General features: G+C 42.5%; 1 protein-coding gene across 2 annotated transcripts in view; it reads left to right on the top strand.

The window, feature by feature from the left end:
- The first annotated feature begins 534 nt into the window (after window positions 1–534).
- ITGAV (integrin subunit alpha V) overlaps window positions 535–22,834 on the top strand; it is a 47,929-nt gene continuing 25,629 nt past the window's right edge. For both annotated transcript variants that reach the window (XM_030952197.1, XM_030952198.1), the window contains exons 1-7: window positions 535–799; window positions 4,813–4,940; window positions 17,059–17,150; window positions 17,681–17,795; window positions 19,042–19,103; window positions 20,652–20,697; window positions 22,162–22,287. In XM_030952197.1, the coding sequence (XP_030808057.1) occupies window positions 639–799; window positions 4,813–4,940; window positions 17,059–17,150; window positions 17,681–17,795; window positions 19,042–19,103; window positions 20,652–20,697; window positions 22,162–22,287 (730 nt within the window). In that variant the 5' untranslated portion in view covers window positions 535–638. The remainder of the gene's footprint in view (window positions 800–4,812; window positions 4,941–17,058; window positions 17,151–17,680; window positions 17,796–19,041; window positions 19,104–20,651; window positions 20,698–22,161; window positions 22,288–22,834) is intronic.

Here is a 22,834-nt window from a genome sequence, read left to right on the forward strand (position 1 = left end):
GCTTTATTTTCCTCCATGGCTGTGTCCACATTGACACTCCCTTCACTCTTTGCTTAGCAGCTTTCCTCGAAGACTGGTTCAGAAAGGCTTCACTAAACAGACTTGGTAAGACCAGGCATGGATATGGTTTGGGTTGGAAAGGACCTTAAAGACCATCTCATCCCACCCTCTGCCATGGGCAGGGACACCTTCTACTATCCCAGGTTGCTCCAAGCCCCATCCAACCTGGCCCTGAACACTTCCAGGGAAGGGGCAGCTTCTCCGGGCAACCTGTGCCAGGGCTTCACCACCGTCACAAGAAAGAATTTCCTTGACTTTCCTCCAGCCTCCGGCTCGGGCAGAGATAAGAGCGGGATGCTCGGAGCGAGGGCAGCTCCGGGCCGCAGTTCCGCGGGTGCCGGTGCCGGGCTGTGCCGGGCTGTGCCGGCCGCTGCCGGCGGAAGAGAGCGGCGGCCCGGGCTCGGAGCGGCCAGGGCCCGCCCCCGGCACCACATGATGCCGCCTCTCCTTCCTGCCGCCCCCGTCCCGGCCCGAAAGGGGAAGTGGCTGCGCTCCGCTCCCCGCCCCGCCCCGCCGCGGGAAACGCGGGGCCGGCGCGTCCCGGCAGAGCCGCGCCCGCGGAGCAGCGCGGCCGGGCCATGGCTCGCCTGGCCACGATGCTGCTGCTGCTGCTGCTGGGCGCCGCGCTGGCCCCGGGCAGCGCCTTCAACCTGGACGTGGAGCGCCCGGCCGTCTACTCGGGCCCGGCGGGCAGCTACTTCGGCTTCGCCGTGGACTTCTTCGCTCCCGACCCGCTCTCGTAAGTGCGCGTCCCGTCCTGCCCCGTCCTGCCCCGCCGAGCCCGAGCCCGGATCGGCGCTGTCCCGGCCGGGAGCCGAGAGCCGGGCGGAGGATGCGGAGCTGCCCCCGCTCCCTCGGCAGCCGCTGCCGGGCGGGCCGGGGCGGCTCTCGGAGGGGACGCGGCTCTGCTCAGGCCCCGGAGCGGGGATGGAGCCGGTGCCGGTGCCCAGCAGGGACCGCTCCGCATCCCTGCCCTGCTGGGGCGGCTCTCGGAGGGGACGCGGCTCTGCTCAGGCCCCGGAGCGGGAATGGAGCCGGTGCCGGTACCCGGCAGGGACCGCTCCGTATCCCTGCCCCGCTGCGGCGGCTCTCGGAGGGGACACGGCTCTGCTGAGGCCCCGGAGCGGGATGGAGCCGGTGCCGGTGCCCAGCAGGGACCGCTCCGCATCCCTGCCCTGCTGGGGCGGCTCTGGCGGCCGGGACGCCCCGGCCGGGGAGGCAAAACCGATCCCCCGCTCCGGTGGGACGTGAACCTTGTGCTGCGGGATTCTCTGCATAGCCTGGTCTCATACAAAATGATGGTGGTGATAAATACGGTGTAGAAAGATGTAGTTATGGTATTTTGGTTCCTGAAGCTGCGTCCCGTGGCGTTTCAGAGGATCTGCTGTTCTCTCCTTGAGTGTGCTTTGCGGGAGTGCTGTGTTTGAATTGCGGTGAGTCTGTGCGAGTCACCGAGCTGCTGAGGAGTCTGGAGAAGGAAAAGTTCCATGTAAGCACTCTCCACGTCTGCTTCCTGAATATGTTCCCGTTTCATGTTAAAGATTAGGCAGTGTGTAGTCGCTGTGGCGTTTCAGACCTTTGAATCCTCGCCTCGCTAACTCGGTGTTGCCAGAATGAATCAGGCTCTGGCTCTGAAATGCGGGCTTACAGTAACATCCAGCTTTTGTCACTTTTCCCCCACTCCTCTCCCACCTTAAGGTCTGTAAGACTGGAAAAGCTGCTGGCTTTCATCCTGCTGAAGGGATTTTCTCTCTCCCCCCTTAATCTCTAGCTTGTGAAACTTTATAAGCAAATTGTACAGCTATTGAGCAAGTCTTTCTGCAGTACATCATCTAGCTTTGTTGGCATTTTTTTTATTACCTACATATATTAGAAGCCATCCTGTCTTAACTTGCACATGTTGCACCATCTTTCTCTGCTATCTTAAGTCTTGGTACTAAAAGGAAAAATCTTCTATTTTTGTCCTGCCCTTTATTTTTAAGTCCACGTGTGGCTGCAGAGTTATCAAGAGACTGGTAAATGGATGTAATAAACTTTCTTCCTTGCTTTCTGATAAGGAATTATGTGACACAGCTCTCCATGAAATCACTATTTGGAACCTTTCCATTATTTTTATAAGAACTATTGACCTCCAAGTGCACTGCTGTTAAAGAAAACAGTGTGGTTGTCAGGCAGCATGAAAAGCTTCTGTATATTTCAAAGGGAATACTCTCCTTGTTTGGTTGGGGTTTGTTTTTTGGTTTTTTTTTTTTTTTTGTCAACACTAAAATTATGTTTGTACCTGCTAAGCTAAACACTTTATTTTACACTGAAGTTCGTAATTAACCCAAGTAACTCTGCAACTTTCACAGGAACAGGCTCTCGTGGTGTTCAGTTTTCAGTTTATGCCTATGGACACTGATATTTTGCCTGCTGAAATAGCCAGAAATACTTGTATGCAGCGTCCAGGCATATGGGGTGTCATGTGGTTTCTGTGCCTTTCTTTTTGCTTTAGTGAGCTCTTATTCATCACCTGTTTTATACATCAGTACCAGCGATTAAGTCAGTTTCCTTGGGCTAAAGCTATTTGGACTGCCTAGCCTGACAACAAAGGCATGCTGTTAGTTCCTGAATGCTCAAGCTGCTGTTTCACCGTCTATTTTGACCTGCTGGATGCCAAACTGAAGCATATTTAGAAGTCCAGGATGAAAGTCCCGTTCCAGGAGTGGAAGTGGTGGTGTTGTGTCGGGGCGCCTGACAGTAGGCACAGCGTTCATAGGAGCACAGCTCCTTAACAAATGAAACAGGTTTCTCACCCACCCTCTGCTTCAGAGGAGCTGCACTTGATAGTCCAGGATGCACCTCCAGGGAAGGGCCAGTTTCTTTGTTGCCCATGGAAATCCCTGGAAAGGCAACCAGAGGTGCCAGAACACTCCTAGCGTTGCCCCAGCATTGGGATGGGGTGGATGTTGCAGGATCGTGATTCAGGAAATTGGCAGTATCAAAGCATAGCTGGTGTATTCCCATGGAAATACAATTGTCCCTCTATTCCCTCTTTCCCAAAGTATGTGGATTAGAGACTTCTAAGAATTTGGGTAATTTGCATATTATTATAAGAGCTGTGATGAAATCTGCTTGCTTGGTCTCTGATCATGAAAATGCTTTTTTTTATTTAGGGAAAAGACCTTTGTTGAGCCACATAATGGTTCCTTTATTTGCAATCTTTAATAAACTTCATCACAAATATTAGCTTAAGAAAAATAAAAATATATCATAAATATGGGAATGCATAAATCTTTTGAACAAGTGTGTCATTTGGGGGACTTCTCAAAAGTCAGTGGTACAGCAGTAAAATGGGAGGTAAGCTACCACTTTTTTAATAGATTGTAATGATAATAATTGATATGTTTCTTTACTTGGCATTATAATTTTCATTTTTAAGCATTTCTGTTCTGCCCAGAGAGCTGATTTTAAGTGATTAAAGTGTTTCAAATCCCTGCTCTAAAAATCTAGACAGTCTAAGAATGGCAACTAAGGAAAATAAATGGATTGCCAGCTAGCCTGGATTTTCTATCAGGGTCCATGCCAGGACATTTTTAAGGTTCTGAAAATTCACACAGGTTGAAAACTGGTAGGTCTTCATGCAAACTGAGCTTTGATGAGGTGCTCCATGTTTATACCCATGCTTATCTCTTTACTGAAAAGGAGCCTGGAGATGACTCTGAAAACCAGAGCAAGTTTGATAAGCCTGGGTTTGCCTGCCTGTAGACATTCTCTCCAACCAGTCCTGCAGCTGGTTCAGCTAAGCCAGTTTCCAAAACAGAGAACTGTAGTGCCTGACAAGACTTGCTCCTGCAAGCTGCATTCCCTCTTCAGCAGCGCAAAGGGAAGAGGCAGAGCAGACTCACTCATGAAAGAGAGCACTTGATTTTGTCTCCTGAGCATGACTTCATGCTTCACACTGACTCTCTCAGTCAAGTGCTGATGTGTCAAGTGGGTCTCAGAGGTGCTGGGGCTCCTGGAAGGCACCAAGAGCCTTGTTCAGTCTGTTTGTTCCTTTGGCACTTCTGAATTTTGCCACCTGGGCAGGAACAGTCTGCAGGCAGTTCTGCTCGGGGGGCACCGAGCAAGTGTCTGTAGAGGCAGAGGGGCAGAAAAGCACAGCAGATGCTGATAAGAAAGTGATGAGTGTGCAGTGAGTGTGGGTGAGGATTCATTAACATGCAGATCTGTGGCTCGGAGTGCCTGGCACTTGGAGGCTGTTTTTGCAAGAGCCCTTGCTCAGGCAGGGCTGACTCATCACGTTCAGTACATGCTGAGCTCCCAGCCCTCTGCTGCTTTGTTTATACATTGTTTCCATTTTTGACTGACTTCCCTGAATTACCCTTACAAAATTAACAGAAATTATGCCACCTGATGGCTTTCATAATGTACAGAAGTGTACAATTTCCTCTTCTGCTGTACACGTACATATTTTTGAAAGGAAAAAAGAATAATATGAAAGGTGTTTCTTGCACTTAAAATGCAATCCTAAGGAAGCCTGGATACTTTAAATTTGTCATGTCTTTTTTTCTGTCTTCTTTTGGTATTTATTTTTTTGCATGCAGAAAAGAGAACCTCATATGAATTTCTCTGTAACTGAGAGTAGTTGGAGTTGGATTTAGATTACAGTAGGCAAGACTTCTGCTTTATTAACTCTTCAGATGTCATAAAATTATAACAGCTGTGCCTTAGGTGTTGAAACCTTTGTTCTGCTTCTTCTTTTTCCTGCAGGACATATCTTCTGGTGGGAGCTCCAAAAGCCAACACTAGCCAGCACAACATCATAGAGGGAGGGCAGGTGCTCAAGTGTAACTGGAACTCAAACAGGAACTGCCAGCCCATTGTGTTTGATGCCACAGGTAATGTGTGGGTCACTGTGGGGGAGAGGGGATGCCTCTGCTCTGATGTGGGGAAGCAGAAAGGTTTCAGGTCCCTGTGGGGTTTTTGTCATGCTCAGTGTGAATGTGGCTGGTTTTTGACTGGCAGCTAGTCAAGGCTTGCTTGTGCTCTCCTTTTCCTCTCCTCTCTTTAAAAATGGTTGTCCCTGGTATGTGCTGGAAGCCTGAGTGAGCAAACATTATTCTTCTTGTGTTTTAACCTATTTATATTTCTCCTCTGTACTTTTCAGCAATGCTAAAACATTTGGCAACCTAATTCCCAATGAACCCCGAGGGGTTTTCTTCCTATTAAGAATGTGTCATATGAGGAAAGATGCTTTTCAGTATCAGCAAAGGTGGTTTAGGCAGAAATACCCAGAAACTTCGTCTGAAAACAGGAATATGGCCTAAAAACTGTGGAAAAATGTCTTTTTAATTTTTTTTTCCTTCAGATATAGCTCCACAGTGTTTGTGGCTTCTGTGATAGCAGCACTCAGGTCATAGGCACTCCTTACCCATTGCTGAAGCACAGAGGAGCCGAGCAGCAGCAGTGTGGACATGAAACATTTCAGTCCTTCTCCATGCTCTGGTGCACACAGTGATTTCCACAGGCTGTGGCAGGTCATGAGAAAGCACTGCGTGTGCTTTTCTGCTCCAGCCACTCTGTGCTGAATCCTGTTTTCCACAGCGTGTTTCAGGGCAGCGGAAAAACCTCCCCATGGCACAGGAGGGGATTAGCAAGACCCATGTGGTAAGGCAGAGGAAACACCTGTGCCCTGAAGGTCTGGTTGGTTGTAATTCATTCTTGCCTCTGCCAGTATTTTGACTTGGCAGCCTAAAAGTTGCTAGATTGATGCAGCCTTTTTAAATAGTGTGCAGTAGAGTGGAGAAGCCCTTCTTCCAATTTCACTGTCAAGGTATGCCACAAAAGGTTGTTGCTGTTCGGATTTCTGAAATCTTCATATCTTTTTGTGAAAGCCACTGTGTCACCAGCTTCCTTGCAAAAAAAAAAAGGAAAAAAGTATGAAATGGCACCCACAAACCCCAAGTCATTATCATTCCTTCACTCATTTATCATTCTCTCATATCATTCTATGGGAGCATATCTGTCAGATTACTAAAAATTTCTAATAAGATGCAAAGTCTGACATTTTTTTCTGCATCAGTGTCAAGGCAGCAAAATCAGATTATAACTATCTTCTTTTTGTTGTTGTTCTCTGGGCTTATTGTTTACTAGAATACAAGTGTGCTTTTTGTTACTTTGGGTGCTTTTAAGAAAGAATCTTGATGTCCCTAGCTAATAGTTATCATTAATATCATAGCATGTAGGTTCTAAACACATCTTCTAATGGGAATTACAGTGTATTTATGAGTTTGTACTGTGAACATTTGCAGTAGGCTTTTCCATGTGCCAGGTGGAGTTGATAGAGGCTGCACTGCTTTCCTGCATGTCTGTGCTTAAGGGACATGCTCCTGGACAAACAGACAGTGTTTTGCTTGTCATTTTCCTTTAAGGTACAGCCATGTTAATTGCTTGAAATTTAACAGTAAAAATAGCAGGTCATAAAGGCTTAAGAAGATTTCTTTCAGGCAGGCTTTAACTCACTCCAGCTTTGAGGCAATGAATGGGGGAATAATGGATTTGTCAATTATTATCCTGGTGAAAAGGAGCTTTGTATTTCAGCTTGATAAAATAATGAATGCCCTGAGACAAAAAAAAAGAAAATGTCTTTTTCTTTGTGCATAGCACAATGCTCGATTCCCTGTGTTCTGGTGACAAAGTCAGTGCCAGCACTGGGAGCTGCTGCTCCTGCCTGCCCTGCCTGTTAGGGAACAGGGATTAGGGAAGGTTCCTGGCCCACTTTGGGAAACAGGAAGATCTGACCACTAACTTGTGGTGCTGATGCAAAGAGGCTTTTTGTACATGACTAAATGCAGCCTCTGCAGGAATCCAGGCTCATCCATCTCTGCTTATCACTTGTGCAATACCATCTGTAACTCCAGAGGTGTTGCTTAGCCCTGCCACATGAGGCAGATTTTTCATTCCCTCCCAGATTCACTGGAAAAACCCAGTTCTGCATCATTACTTAGATGTGTTTCTTCAGAATTATTTTCTAATTGCTTACAACCAGTGTGAAATCTGACCTGGGAAAATAATGAGAATGCTTGTCCTTGTGGCTTTCCTCTGTTTGCCTGACGATGCCAAACTCTGCGTGTGGAGCTGGATGCCCTGTAATTAACAGGAGTCATGACCCTATTCCTGCTCCTGCTCCTTCTGCCAGGTAGCACAGCTGGAAATGCCAGAGCTGGCCAGAGGGAATGTGGCAAGGGAAAGGAGGAAAGAGCAAGCCTTGTTCTGACTGTGTAAGGTTGTGTTTTCCCTTTTTTTATCACAAATAAATATGAGAGTAGGAGTTTACAGAGGTCCAGCAAGCAGAGTTTCTTCCTCTAGATGTTGTTCTATTACTATTAATTAGGACAATTTCTTCTTAAACATTCCTTGTTTTTTTATATAAGTTTTTCTACAGCTTTATGGGTCCATTTCTCTTCCCCATCTGTACAAAGGCCATGCTGAGCTCACTGGCTGCACAGGGCTGGGTTTTATTTTCTTGCTCTTGCTTTTGGCTTTAGCATCGTGTTTGTACAGCAGTGTGGTCGTTTATGTGATCAAATGCCACAGCTCTTCTGTAGCCCAGCAGGGAAGGTGCCAGCTGCTGGAGGATAACCTTTGGAAGAGCTGCTCCAGCCCTCAAATTCAGCAGCATTGCTTGCTCACTTGCACTTACCCCAGCTGCTCTGGAGGAAGGTGATAAGTCACTGAGCTGATAGCTCCTGTACTATAGAATTTACTGCTTTGTGTATTCCTTCCTGTGGGTGACCACTCAGCTCTGTCAGGAGCAGGAGTCCATTTGTGCAATGTCATTTATGTAGCTCTCATGCTGATATGACATGTATTTCCCTCTTTTTCATCATTTCTTTTTCACCCTTCCCATCAGCCAGTAACGTAAAAACCAAACTCAAACAAAAGCAGTTGTTATAACTTTTAAACCTCTGGCTAAAAAAGCAAAGTTCTTTCACAGCATATTTTCCCATTTAAAACAGCAATATATTTCATGGAATCACAGAATGGTTTGGGTTGAAAGGGACTTTAAACATGATTTAGTTCCCACCCCTTGCCATGGGCAGGGAGAATTTGTGGAAGGGAATCTCCCCTTGTCCTGGATCTCTCAGCACAGTGGTTTTACTCACTGAAAATTCACTGGAGAATATTCTGTCCCTGTGTGTTCTGTGTGTTTCTGTGCACATGACACTAATTGCTTTTGACATTCTGGTATATATGGTGGCTTTGGAAGGCAAAATGTTTATATGGCACATTAACACTTCCCAAATGCAAAGATGCTTTGCTGTGGGGCTGCTCAGCCTTTCAGCAGTGACATCAGTTGGCTTTGATTTAACACAGTTGTGACTGTGTGAAAGTGGCATAGCAGACGTGTGTGGTGGAGCCTGCCCTGAAGTTCAGGGTGCACGTGGCTGTGCTGCATGTGCTTGTGTCACTGGGCTAGAAATTGAATACTTTTTGTAAAAAAAGACTTTCTAATGTCATCAGGCAAGTGTTTCAGGCTGGCTTCTGCTCTTAGCAGCACATCAGCGTAGTAGGTTAAGAAGGACCCAAGCCCCACAGCAAGCTTCCTCACCTGCACACCCTGTTGGTCCTGTTGCAAAACTGAAATGTGAAGCAGTGCTGCTGTTACTTTAACAGGTTATCCTGCAAGTCTAGATAGAAACAGGTCTGATTTAAATACTTTTTTAACCCTATTCCTGTTTACCTTGTTAATTCAGCAGTGAAGGTGCCTCTGTCACAAAACTAAAATTTCTGGCGTTGGTTTTCTTCTGCATCTTGACTTCTTTCTACAAGTGACAAAGCATGACTACAATTTCAATTCAATTGCTATGTAAAATACTTGGAATTTTTCCCCTCTGTCCCAGTTAACTTTCAGACTTTTAGAATGGGTAGGAGGCCCCATTTTTTCAGGACAAACACTGAAAGGAAATTTATATTCTCAAGATAGCATATTCTTCAAAATTTTCATAAACACAAGCAATGATAATAAATCCTTTCCCCTATGCAAGATGTTTTACATTCAAATTAACCAAAATCACAGGTTGCAGTTCAAGGTAAATATTGATTTTCATTGATTCTTATCTGTTCTCCACACTGGATAATGTTGTGACTGAAAATTTAGTTAATTTTTTGTTTAAATCCATCAAAATAGGGGAATGCTCTGAAGTTTGTGAAGAAGAAAGTATCTGGGAAAGCAAATAGTGGAAAAACTGCTTTTACACCTGGCTGAGCCCTTTCCACCAGACTGACCAGAGACGTGGTTCCTCCCTTAGAAAGTTTAACACTTGGCTTTCTCTGCCAGCTGCTTAGCAGCTTTTTCCAGGAAAAACAAATTTCTTGCGGGTAAACTCTGAAGGGAATGCACTTAATAAGCAGCCCATTTTCTGTTTCTGATCAGTTCTGAGGCCAAGGTCCAAACCCATTTGTTTTAAAGATGTATCAGTCTCCATCTTCTTTTTTCATCTCCACAGCCTTCACAGACTGGCACAGCAAATTTTTTGTGGATAGTACCAGATATTGCCAACAGTGTTTCCATAATCTTCCTCAGGAAAAAGATTCCTGGAAAGTTAAAGGGTATTGCACAAGTTAAATTTACTTTGTGTAGTTGTCCATTTTCTGTGTCTAAAAGTAAACATATTTTTTTCTGTGCAGCAGGAGGCTCACAAGTTCACTGAGCCAGACAACAAAACCAGTGAGCAGAGGGGTGGCCAAATGTGCTTTTTGGGAAAATCAACACATCATCTTCATGTTTTTACTTCTGTGTTTTACAGTTAGGCATGCATGGAATGGCAGGGCTGATACACTTAGCTAACTGTCTAGATAAATACCTCCATTATTTGCCCCTGGAATTTTAGAGGATCATTCTGAGTTTTCATTTCAGCAAACAAAAAATTATTCAGAGACCCATGTAACCAGCTGGAGTTAATCAGGCTACACATGTAGCAAATTAATAGAAGTCAAAAGTTTTCTATGTGCTTGCTTTCCAAAAAGAAACAATCTTCATAATTATTTATATAATTTTATTTTTCTTATTAGGGTTGTAGCTTGCTATCAGTCAAGAATAGTGGGAAATGGTTAGGTAGAAATAGCATTTCCTCATGTGTCTATGGCTTTTCGTAAAAGTTTAACCAAATTATTTTATTACCTGCTGCTATTTTAAAAATTAAAATTAAAAAATATTAATTGAGAATGTATCTGCTGCAGTACAAGATGTTTGAAACTGTAGCTCTTTGTCAGCACCAGAAAGTGCAGTCCTGAGACTGCCCCAAGAGCTGCTGCATTTAGAATCATCTCATGAAATGCAGACAGCTCTACGAACTGCTGCAAAGGAAAATATGCTCATAAAAACCAATTTGAACTTCTATGCTAATGAATTGCAGATTTCTTGAGCAGATTTTGTGTTTAGCCCAGGAAGATTTGCTTGTTCAGACAATGGATTGTTTTGCTTTTCTGAGACCTGTGGTAAACCAGGGATGCGTGGCTGAGTGGTCATTCCTTCTCCTGGGGAAAGCTTTTCCTGCTGCTTTCATTCTCTGCAGCAGAGCTCAAAATTCAAGACTGGGGAGACTTGCAGAAGCTACTGAATACTAGAAACTGGGAGCATCTCAAATGTTTTCAGCTCAGTGTGGTGTGGTTTTGCTGCTTTGGGAAAAGAATTCAGTGTGGCCTCTGCCTTTTATCACAGACCCTCCTACTGTCCCTCCTCTTCCCCCTTCCCGTGTTTTGATGCAACAAAGTAATTTTAGAGAAATTGTTCGTTCTTAAATGCTTCTGGATACAATTCTTTGGAGACTGGATATTTTGTTTTGTTGTTTTGTGCTAAAAGAGGAGAAGGAGACTTTTCAAGGAAATGCCCCTGTAAAGAGCTCTCCTGAGTACTCCTTACGTTTGCAGATTTGTTGTTTTTTTTCTATCCCCCGAGTGGGTGATCCTAGACAATAGGAGGCTTTGTTTGGAAGCCTAAACCACCAGTTTGGCATGGCTGGATCTATCTGTGACCTATTTAGCTTGAAGTGGGTATTTTAACTGCCTCGGGCAGCTTTGAGCTGTAGCACTGCCCCGGTAAGACCTGCTGATGAAGTTATGGCTGCAGTGGGTGCCATGAGGTTACATTTCCCTTCTGCAGATTTTGATCATTTGTGCAAAACAGTCAATTGTTCAAAACTCCATCATTTCCACTTACAAAATAAGGAAGTGTGGGATAGGTCAGTGTTCTTTGAAAATAGCTTGTTCTAACAAAGTGTTGCTTTATTTTTGGCTGATTGCTTTATTGGTATCACCACGGAATCCACAGGGGAATTTCAGTCTCAGAAGCCATTGATTTCATCAGCAATAAAGCAATAAATCTTGTGAAAACCATGCATTGATTGGGAGTGAAATTGATTGATTTTTATCTGGCTAAATCTCTGGTTAGCTCAGTCCCCCTGAAGTTTGGTTGTTATCCTTTTGCTTGTGCTGGATGACTGGGGCGTGCCTTGGGATCCGGGTGCTGCTCTGAATGCAGAAGAGAGAGAGCAGCAGAACCTATGGAAACTCCTCCCCATGCTGTTAGAGCTGACAGCAGAGAGCTGCTCATGCTTTAGTGATTAGGTAGAGTCCTGCCTGAACACTGTTGGCTCTGTCTGGATGTGGCTGGCTCGCAGGGGGATGATGGGTTGGAAAAAAAAAGGCGGCTTACTTCTGTTAGACGAGGGAAAGGATGCTTTTGTTCCAGCACTGCCCGGGGGAAAACGTGGGATTCATACCTCAGGAGAGGGAAGGGGACTAGTGGGAAGGTCTGTATTCCCCTCTGCCTGAGTCACTCCAAAACACTGTGGATCAACCAAGGTTGCTAAACATCAGCTGCCTCCCAGCATGGGGAGTTTCAAGGGAAGATGAGTTGGTGTTCACTTGCTCCTGCTGCCTCAGCTGAGGTTGAAATCGCTCACATTTTGGTTGTAATGATAGGAGAAAGATAATTGACACTGCATAGATTTCCCCTCTTTATGAAAAGAAGACTCTTGCATATTTTATAGCTTTGTCTTTCTTTTGGCTAGCTGCAGTTTCCTTTCACCTAGAAGGGCAACTTCATTTCCATGCAATCAGCGTAGTTACAAAGAGGTTTATTTTAATGAGAGGTCTGTGAATTGGATGGCTATTTACATTTTACAACTTCTTAAGTGTTTTTAGTGTGATGACACTGAACCAGGTTGCATCAGTTCAGTGCCTCCTGACTCATGATCATCTCTGTTAAGTGTGTCTGAAGATGGGGGGAGATGTTTTAGTTCAGTTTGTTCATTACCATAAAAACAGACGGGCTGCAAGTTACAACTGGATCCACTTACTCAACAGCAGGACTTTCCCAGTAACTCCTTTGTTCCTGTAACTGATAATATTCACCTTGGGAAAAGAAGGTGCCAACTATCCAAAGGTGGTAGTTAAAAGAAATCCATCACTAAAAAAAAAAAGTGATCTTTTTATTATATTTGGAAGATGGATTTCTTTTCTTTTTCTGCAATTTCTGCCCAGCATCTCTCCACATTAATTTTCATTTTTCAGTTCAAATCCTATGGAATGTGGTAAAGAGTCAGTGCTCCATTGGTCCACCAGCAACACACCTTTTATTTCTGCTTTTGTTTTAATTTTAATTCTGTTCTTTTTGTTTTAATTTTAATTCTGTTCTTGCCCTGACTACCCCATCCCTCCACCTTGTGAGACACAGCACTGTTGACTTGACATGTCAGCCCTTTTTCCCTATGGAAAGAATCATGTAAAATCATCATGTGATGCCTGCTACAATCAGAAGGAGCAAAGGAAAGACCAGGGCAGAAGCTGCCTTTACAAATAGGAAATAATACCCCATGGCCATATGACATAATCCTGGAATTAGTGACCCATCAAGTACAAGTGCCTGTAGCAGTTGCGTTTTAGTCTGACAAATGGCATTGCATAAAAACTCTGAATGTTTTCTGGAATAAATCTAGTCAGAATATAGTTTGTCCTGCCTAGATATATTTGTTTGAATGGCTTTTTAAAGGCTTTTTCAAGGCAAGGTTGGATGGAGCTCTGAGCAACCTGGTCTAGTTGCCCATGTTGTCCCTGCCCGTGGCAGAGAGGTTGGAATGAGATGACCTTTAAGGTCCCTTCAAACCCAAACCATTCTGTGATTCTTTGATTAAAATGTACATCATTGGCTTAAAGACGTGTGTAGGGTGTTTTTGGAATACTCTGAAATTTCAGAAATGCAAGAAAAGGCTGTAAGAAATACAATAAGGCTACAAGAACCCTTATAGTACTAAGGCTGATTATAATACATCAAAGCATTGGGCTGGATTTATAAATCCCTGGATGCTTAAATCTAACCTGTAATACAGTTTGGTTCCTTTAAGGTAGGTACTGTTTTTTAAAGGGTGGGGGGGAAGGTTTGTTCTTAAAAAAAAAATCAATATATGTATATATAACTACCACTAAAAATTATACAAAGATAAAATAATAATCAAGTCAGGCTCTTTGCAATAAAACACAGAAATGCTGAAGTCAGTCCTGTACCTTCCCATGACACATCTACTTTATGGTATAGCTCAATATTTAACTGTGGTTAAAGCTGCTTCAGTGAGGGCTCACATTTAAGTGTTTTAATGTTTGTTTTTCCCAGTCATGAAGAAAAAACTCAAATGGTTTCTTGTTTAAAGTCAGGGGATTTTTGGTGAGTGGGTGTTTTCCAGAATTCCTCATAAAATTAATTTCTCTTTGGATCTGAGAGAAAGGCTTATAATCTATTTGCACAGTTTTTCCTGGGGAGAATTCTGAGTGAGTATAGGTAAACAAAGGTTTTCTTCTCTAATGGACAGTTAACATCAGATTTGGCCTGTATCAGTTTTTTAGCTGAGACTTCTTTCTGTGTTTCCAATGTACAAATTTTCCACTTGATCTAGATCTTCTGTCCTCACACACTATCCGGTGTTGCAGCCATTGTCAAGCTGAACTCAAGGCCCTCTCCCTAAGAGCCCCTCACTTAAAGCTTTAAAGAACCTAAAGAAGCTTTGAATACAAGAGAAACTCAATCTAAGGCATCTTAGCCTTGTAGCACATCTTGCTTTGTTATGTTTGCACTGACACGGGCAACTTGACTGAGATGTTTGCAGCATGTTTCTGCAATAGAGGTGCTATAAATAACTAAAATCCAGCTTGCCAAATTGCCTCATGGAACACATTTTTCTGTGGGGTGGTGGGGTTTTGTAAGAATTCTTCATTTGTTGTTCAGGCCTTCAGAAATGACGATGCTGGCTTCTGAAGTCATGACATCTGGCACATAAACTCCGTTTGGCACACAATTGTCTTTGTGGTCATGTTCGTTTGCTTTCCGCTTTGGGGATTTGGGGTTTTTATGTGCCAGCTTCTGGTTGTATCTGAAAGATTCATAGAGGTTTCTAATATTAGCCTCAATTTAAAGCTGAATCAGGGCTTTTTAATACTGTAGAAAAATATTTTTGTCCCCTAAACACCAAGGGAGATGAGGTGATAGTGATCCTTCTTGGCAGCTGAAGGGTGAAAAGGCAGAGAGGAGCTCTTTTGGCAACCTGTGCTGGTTGTTCTGCTGGCTCCCCTCTTCTCCAGAGCAGTCAGCATAGACCATGGGCAGGTGGCACCAGTAACCAGTACTTGGCTTTCTTTTTATTCTACTTTTTATTCTTATTATTCAGCCCAGACTTCAAGGAATTAATTTCCTTAACAGCTGAGATAAAATCAGGTTGATAATGCAGAATGGCTGCTCAATCCCTATTACAACACAGCCTTTCCTTCTACTTCTTGCCTGTTGTTCTAAACTTAAGTGGGAGGTTTGCATCCTAGACACCTTTATAGTACCTAGGACAATAGGATTCTGCTTTACACTAGGGAACTGCTATACCAGCTTTCGTTTTTGCCATGCATACCTAGTGCTGTATAAGTATCCAACAGAAAAGTATAAAATGCCACTCTGCAACTATCCCCAAGTTTGCCACTGTTTAAAGCTGTGTTTGGCAAGTAGAGCTGAGACATTTCTTTGTATTCAAGAGTAGCTGGACAAGTAGAGGGCAGAAGCCAAATCTGTCTTTCCAGGCTACGTAACCCTGGGTGTGGTTAAAAGATGAATTAACCACTTTTAAATCCCTGTTGGTGTCACAAAGGATATAGTTCCCAGCCTTGTGTTGCTGTCCTCTCCCCAGCAGCTTAGCACTGCCCCCCTCCCCATGCAGCCAGCTGGGTTGGAACCTCATCCTGCTGAATGCTTTTTTAGGAGGGTTCATTCTTAGGTGGATCATGATGTGAGCAAGGGAGTAGTGCCAAGGGAGACACGGGCAGCAGGAATGAACCTGGGACAGGATAAAATGGGAACTGCTGCCTCTTTGGGTGGCAGCTTCATCTGAAACTCACCCAGTCATGCCTTTGAGCAAAACTATCTGTGGGTGGATATCCATAGTTAAAGACAAGGAACAGAAAAAATGAGTGTGCCAGAGATAGTTGCCAATTTGGAAAACACCCTGATTTGGTTTTGTTTTTCTCTACCATTAAAAGGTGATATGGAGGCCTCCAAACTACATTTTAGCCTGTGCAAGGGTGAGAGTATAAAGGTTCAATGTACATAAATCTGTGGAGATGTGCTGGCCATCAGCAATGATTTATGTTCAATGTACCTAAATCTGTGCAGATGTGCTGACCCTCCAAGCCTTTAGCACCAGCCCAGTAAGAGATGGAGGGGAGGTGACAGAGGGAGGTGGGGATTTGAGTCCCCTTTGATGACATTAGAAAAAACCACAATAGTTCTCTGTGTTGCAATGTGCTTGGCATTGGTTTCTGTGTAGTTCTAATCTGAGAGCAAAAAGAGTCCAGATACTTGCTTGTTTTGGCTGAGTCGGCAGATTAAAATCTCTTTTGTCTTTTCCATGGGACTTTCCTAAAGGAAGTAACACAATCTCTGCAGGCAAAGCATTCTTTACAAGGTGTAAAACAAGCAGGGAAATTGTGGTTCAAGTGGCCACAGTCGCTGATTCATAGCAGGGCTGGGTTTGGGGATCCCCTGGCACTCTGCAAAGTGATGTGTGGCTGCTGCCTCACCCATTCCTGTAGTTTTAGGCTCTCTAAACCAGCCAGTTAGGGAACTTTTAGCAAAGGTATGTTTTTCAAAGTGTTACATAGATTTTCTCATTATGCTGGCAAAGTTTCCCTCATTTTGCCAATGAAAGTACACAAGAAACACCAAATAATTCTATTATTTGCTATAAATATAGTATGTATATATATTTATATATATTACTATATATATATTATATTGTTGTAGTAACTGCTAAATATATATTTGCTATATATTTTCTATCATTATTATTATTATTTTAGCACTCATATCGGCAGAAGTACTGCTTGTTTCTACCAGCCAGCATCATGGAACAGACACCAGTGCAAATTACTCAGTCTTTACCTTGCTCTCTTTCCCCATATCTTTTAAGCTTGCAGATTTCCTGCTTTGTGCATTGCAGTGACACTCAGAATAGAGATGTTACCACTTGGTGGAATTAGGAGAAGGATCTCATTCCTGATTCTAGCCAAAGCTCACATGATTTCATGGAGGCAATATTTCTTTTAGAGGCATCAGTCCTGACAGGGCTTTGGCTCTGCTCCTTGAGCAGTGCTGTAATCTGCTTGGAAGTCAAATATCTCAGCTATGAGGTATTTACTGTGTGGCTGTCAAACATGCTATAAACTTTGAGCTCCTACAACTCATCAGCATTGTACCAATGCTCTGTGTGCAAAAATAGCTGGTTTGGGCCCTTGATATAAAAAAATACTAATAAATAATTTTTAAAGCCTGGTTTCATCCAAGTGTGATATTCTCCAATGTTGCTGTTCCTGGTTTTCTCTGTATGCATCAAAACCAATAGCTTTGTGTGGTTTTTGGGGTTTTTTTTATTTTTACTGTACAAGTTCCTGTGAAATTATACTGCTTTTTTCTTTTCTTTGTAGGTAACAGAGACTTTGCTCCTGATGATCCACTGGAATTTAAGTCTCATCAGTGGTTTGGAGCCTCTGTGAGATCCCAAAATGATAAAATCCTGGTAGGTCTTTGATGCCCTTCAGGTGCGTCAGTGCTGAGATATTGCAGTGGAAGAAAATGTGAAGAGATCCAGAAAACTTAGAATTTAAACATTTTAAATTTAAATCCCACATTTTAAATTTAAAATCCCGCTAATTAGCATGAAATGTCTTTTCTTCAGAATTTCTTAGCTAGGCTTTGCTTAACTCCTTATAAACAAAGCTAGGAGCACTTTTTTCTAGTTTTAAGGAAAGTAGTAAAATTAGTTTAGTTAGAATGTACTATAAATTCTTGATAAACACTTCACAGCTGTTGCTTTAAGAAAATATTATTTCTCAAATTCTTGATATAAATTAGCTATTTATAAAATACAAACTGATGGTAATTCTGCCCCACTGCTGATAGCATAAATCTCCTCTAATAACACAAGATACATCTGCTAGGTTTTTTTGTTGCTTTTCTGTAGAAAATTGGAATTTCATTGTATTATTTGATACCCACCAGTATTTTGAAGAGGAGTTTGTTTCCTCACTGTTGTGTGCTCTTCCCTAGGCCTGTGCCCCGCTGTACCACTGGAGAACTGAAACAAAACAAGAGAGAGAGCCTGTAGGAACTTGTTACCTGCTTGCTGGGTCAAAATTTGTGGAATATGCTCCCTGCAGGTCAAGTAAGTATAGGGCTCTTATGTTGCTTTTCCCTTTGGAATTCCTCTTGTGTCACATTTTGTGTACATTTTGGAGCAGGATGTTTTGCAGCTGTTTCTCTCTTCCATGTATAGCAATTAGAACAAAACTTAAAAACTAGATCCAGACATCTGAACTCTCTTCCAGCTGAGGTCCATGATGCAGACCTTGTTTTCTCTGCTGTAGGCCAGAGGAAAATCTTAAGTCCAAGAATCATTGGGCTTGAGGACTTCTGTTGTTGAAGGGACCAATTCTGTAGTAATCACTCAAGCAAAATTATGTAGCAAGTGCTTTTTCAAAGACCAACTCTGGAATTCTTATGAATCCTCAAGTATTTTATCATTATTCAAGTACATTAAGGTGCAAGCTCATTTTAGAAGACAGGGTTTTGCAAAAATAGATTCTGACGTTCCTGTGTGTATACAGGTGTAGTGATGCATTGTTTAAATTATATTAACTGTTGAACATTTGGAGTCTTATTTTCCAAATGCTTTGCATTCATTTCCTCTAGTTGGGCTCATAGATTATTTAGAAGTTTATAACCTAAAACTTGAAATTAGGATTGACTTTTTATTTGCTGAAAATCATTTGTGAGCAGCAGGAATAAAATCCAGCCTGGTCCAGCATAACAAGAAGTTAAATAATAAGTATTAAATTAAACCATGCTAGTTAAGCAGTCACACTTTCAGATAAGGAGCTCTCAGCATTTCTATTCTGAAGCTGTATAATCCTCAAATTGATTCAGCCATAACATTCTTGCTGGGACGAGTCTCAGTATGGAGATATTTTTTCAGTCGTGTATGTTCTTTTTGTTTTAAGCCAATTCAGCTTTCTTTTCCATACCAAAAGAAAAACTCATCCCCTCTTTTCCAAATGTCTTATTTCCTGAATAGAAATTGCAAATACATTTTCCCCAAGAGTTTTGAAGATTAAACACAAAGGAACATGGGGTTGCTGTTTGCTTTGACTGTGCTAGGCTAGAACATGTGCTAATGTTACATGTCTATTAGGCCAGCCCTAAAATTGTTACAGTATTTGGCTGGGAGTTGTTGATAAAGAGAAAATACTGATTAAGGAGAAAAGTATTCCAAGGTTCAAGTTTAGGAGTGCAAGTTTACATAGGGAGATGCACTAAAAAGTATCTGCAGTACTGTAACAGATGGAGTACTGATAATAACTTATTTATTTATTTTTCTCCTCTTTCTTTTCTATCCTTTTTCCCTTTGGTAGCAACTATTGATGCAGATGGACAGGGATTTTGTCAAGGTGGATTTAGCATTGACTTCACAAAGGTATGTGAGTTTTTTTGTCATTTCTGTGGGTCAGCAGGCAGCTACAAGTTAGCAAATCCCCCTGATACAGAGCACTTAGAATCACAGCCATTATAAAATCAAATGTTACTGTTCCTGGTGGGGAGCTAACCCACAACCTAACAAAATCTATAAATAAAGCAAAAAATAACTTGAAGCCACTCAAAGAGCTTTTATAAACCTGTTTCTCCCTACATCTTCAGAGCAGCACACTTTTACCTCTCGTAGGAACCATGTCCTGAACAAATGATCTGCTTTCCCAGATTCCTGCCATGCCCTCTGCTGCAGCTGGTCCTCAAGTGGATTCAGTGTGATAGTCAGGATTTTTGAGACATGGGATTGGTGTTATAGCTATTGTTTTAGCTATTGTTACTTCTTGAGGAATAACAACCCAGGGAGCTGGTAAACAATGTGTTTGTGAATCATGTTTGATTTTCTCATCAGCCAGCAGTACAGGAGTGTTTTACTGACTTGCGTCTCCTCTGTGCTCTCCCTGCCTGTTCTAGTTCTTTTTATTTTTCTCAAATTCACAATTACTTTTGAAATCCAAGCACAGTAAAACTGTGCACAGATCTGAGAGGGTACTATGGTGTTTTATGTTGTACAGTGAAATGGCTGAGCAGAGTCAGGACGTGTTAAGACCATGCAAGCCCTGTTTGTGATGTGGCTCATTTTTGGGTTCTCACATCTCAGGATGAGGTCATATCCCATCTCTCTTTGCCCAGGGCCACTCTTGGTTTTCCTCCAGAGGAAAGTGCCGAGTGCAGGAGAGGGCTGTGAGTGTTTGGGTTATTTTGCACACACCCTCAGGGTCACTGTGCAGCCTGCAGGCCCAGTTAAAACCAACTTTGGGCTCTAATCCAAAACCTTAGAGTGGGCAAGCCAGGGTGTATCTCCAAATGTCTGACCTAGATTTTTCTGAGTGGTGAATACAGGACTTTTTAGGATTAAAACCTGAATAAGTGGCTTAATTATGCAGCAAAGCCTATGGCCTAATTCAATACTTACAGAGCAAATTCCCAATCCTGGGATAGCTAATGTGGCTAAAGTTTCATAAAATGGTTTTGTGAATTGCAGTTGTGCCAAGAAATACGGAGTGGGGGAATTACATCACAGTTATTCTGAATTAAGCTTTTCTAGTGCTAAGTTACAGAAAATGGCAGAGGCAGAAGATGGCACTATTTTGTGTACTGACCCCAAAATATGATGAAACACTGAGTTTTCTCCTAATTGTGTTCCTGTTGCCATACATTTATGGGGGAAGAAGGGTCTATTGAAATAAAAACAGAATTCTGCCTAGAATTCTAAATGGGTGGAACAGTCACTGAAGGTTTTTGTTAGCATTTTACAAGATGCATTTCTAAATAATCGCTCCTTCAAAAAGGGAAATATGTGGTGGCCAGCAGAGCTACAGCGATGTACATACATGGGATTTCTTCCCACAAACATAGGATGGGCTGTTTGGCTTTAGATGTGCTTCGTGTGTTTTTAATTTTTCTTTCTGTCTTCCTTTTCTTTTTCCCTTCCAAGGGAGACAGGGTGCTGCTGGGAGGACCTGGAAGTTTTTACTGGCAAGGTGAGAGTATCATTTAAGTCACAGAGAAGATGATCTTTATGATTTTTCTCTTTATCCTCTTAATCATTTTGTTCCACAGTCTTCCAGCTGCTGTCAGAGTCTTTGTCAGTAAGGAAACTGGCAGAAATGGTTTTTTGTCCTTTAGAATATCTCCTGAATAATCAAGGCAACCACAGATAATGGTTGTAGTAATAATAGCATAGATGTCCTTTCTGTTTTAAATAATTCCATGATCTTTATAAAGGCATTTTCCTGGGACCTGGGATTTGTTTTCATCAGCAGGAAAAGTTTCCTTTAGCATATATTGTTTTGCTATGTACATGTTTCATAATTTGACACACAAAGAGTGCATTTTCAATGAGAAATATCCCCTCTAAAGAGAATTCCATTGTTTTCCTCTGATGGCAAAGATGTTTTGCATTTGTCTTAATTGGTTTGTGCTGTGGGGCACGTTTTACCTCTACCTGGCATTACCTGTGTACTTTGCTCCTGTGGGATTCAGGATTATTCAGCCTTTAACTGCAGCTCTCTGTTCAAAGGAGGCTGCTGCTGTAATGAGGACACAGCTGCCAAACTCTGCTGCCTGCTTTTTAATGGAGCTTCTAACATTTATTAATAGATTTTCTGTATCATGCCAGCCTACATGTAGGTGCAGCAGCACAGGAGGCTTGCTCCAGTCCTGTATTTTCAATTACAAACAAAATTGAGTTATTAAAGCTAAACTGCAGATGCAGTATCATATAAACCAGGTTTCTGCATTTATTTTATAGCTTTTTTGGCAAAAGTGACACTTCATCTGCCAAAACAACCTCATCCTCTCCTACTACTACCAAAAAAAGCCCACTTGGCTCTGAATAGATGACAATAGTATGCTCTGAAAACAATAATTTTCATCCTAAACTTTTATTCCACGTGTTCTGAGTAGCTGGAGGAGGATTTTTCCCTTCACTTTACACATGTATGAATATGTATGTGAAGTGCCATTCTGAATGGGGTTTTTTGGTGATTCAAGCTTTAGTTTAGACTAGAGAAAAGAATGTAGAGGAGTCACCACCTAGTGGCTGATGCAGTGAAAATGGAGAACATGGCAATACACCATGCTCATCTCATTTTTGTCCATTTTATTTGCTTGTTGTCTGCCAAGATAGGCTCTCCTGTTGTGGTATTTGAGCAAGGAGCACCTAAAGGGCTCAGTTCTGCACAACCATGAGCGTGTGATATCTCAGCCCTGCCTTAGATTGGCCTCTGTTTTCAGTGAGAACTCTGTGTGTGCCTTTGATTCAATATGTGAACAGGTTTTTGCTGGAGTGGGATCCATATTTTCACTTGTGTCCTTCCTGGTGCTGCTGCAGTTGGCTCCTCTCTGGTGGGTGTTGTGGAAGAGCCGCTGCTTTTGAGGGCAGCCTTCTGTGAATGAGCTCACCAATTCTGGTTGTGGTTTTCAGCTCTTTTCTCTCCCTTTAGGCCAGCTGATTTCTGACAGAGTGACAGAGATTGTGGCAAAGTATGACTCCAAGGTCTACAGCACCAAGTATGATGACCAGTTAGCCACCAGGCCTGCCAGCGCTGCTTTTGATGACAGCTACTTGGGTACGTGGTGGGAAACCAGAAACCTCCACCTGCAACACTCCCTGCCTACATCTAAATCACACAACTAACAATTCCACATCTAACAGACAACAAGGCAGTGGATTCCTGAAAATGCACTCTTTTATGTATGGTGGAATTGTAGTTATTTATTGTTTACTCCCTGCCACTGCTGATGCATACATCTAAATTGCACAACTAGCAATTCCACATCTAACAGATAACAAGGGAGTGACATTCCTGAAAATACACTCATTTATGTATGATGTAGTTATTTATTGTAGTTATTTTGCCATGGGCTTGACTCAAAAAGCACCCAATGACAAAATAAGGGGAAGTATTTTCATGATTTTACATGCTCTGTGATTCAGGCTGAATATGGGAATGGCAAATGTATGATGTTTATATGAGAAGTTAGTAACATAGGTGGTTGCTTGTTTGTTTGTTATTTAAAAGCAGCTGTTTCTAAATAACCTACCAAAGCAAAATAAAATGATGTTTTGGAAGAAAAACAATGAGGAGTGAGAATTCATTATTTTGCCTCATGTAT

The sequence above is a fragment of the Camarhynchus parvulus genome, chromosome 7 (assembly GCF_901933205.1).
Source record: "Camarhynchus parvulus chromosome 7, STF_HiC, whole genome shotgun sequence".
Classification (NCBI taxonomy): domain Eukaryota; kingdom Metazoa; phylum Chordata; class Aves; order Passeriformes; family Thraupidae; genus Camarhynchus; species Camarhynchus parvulus.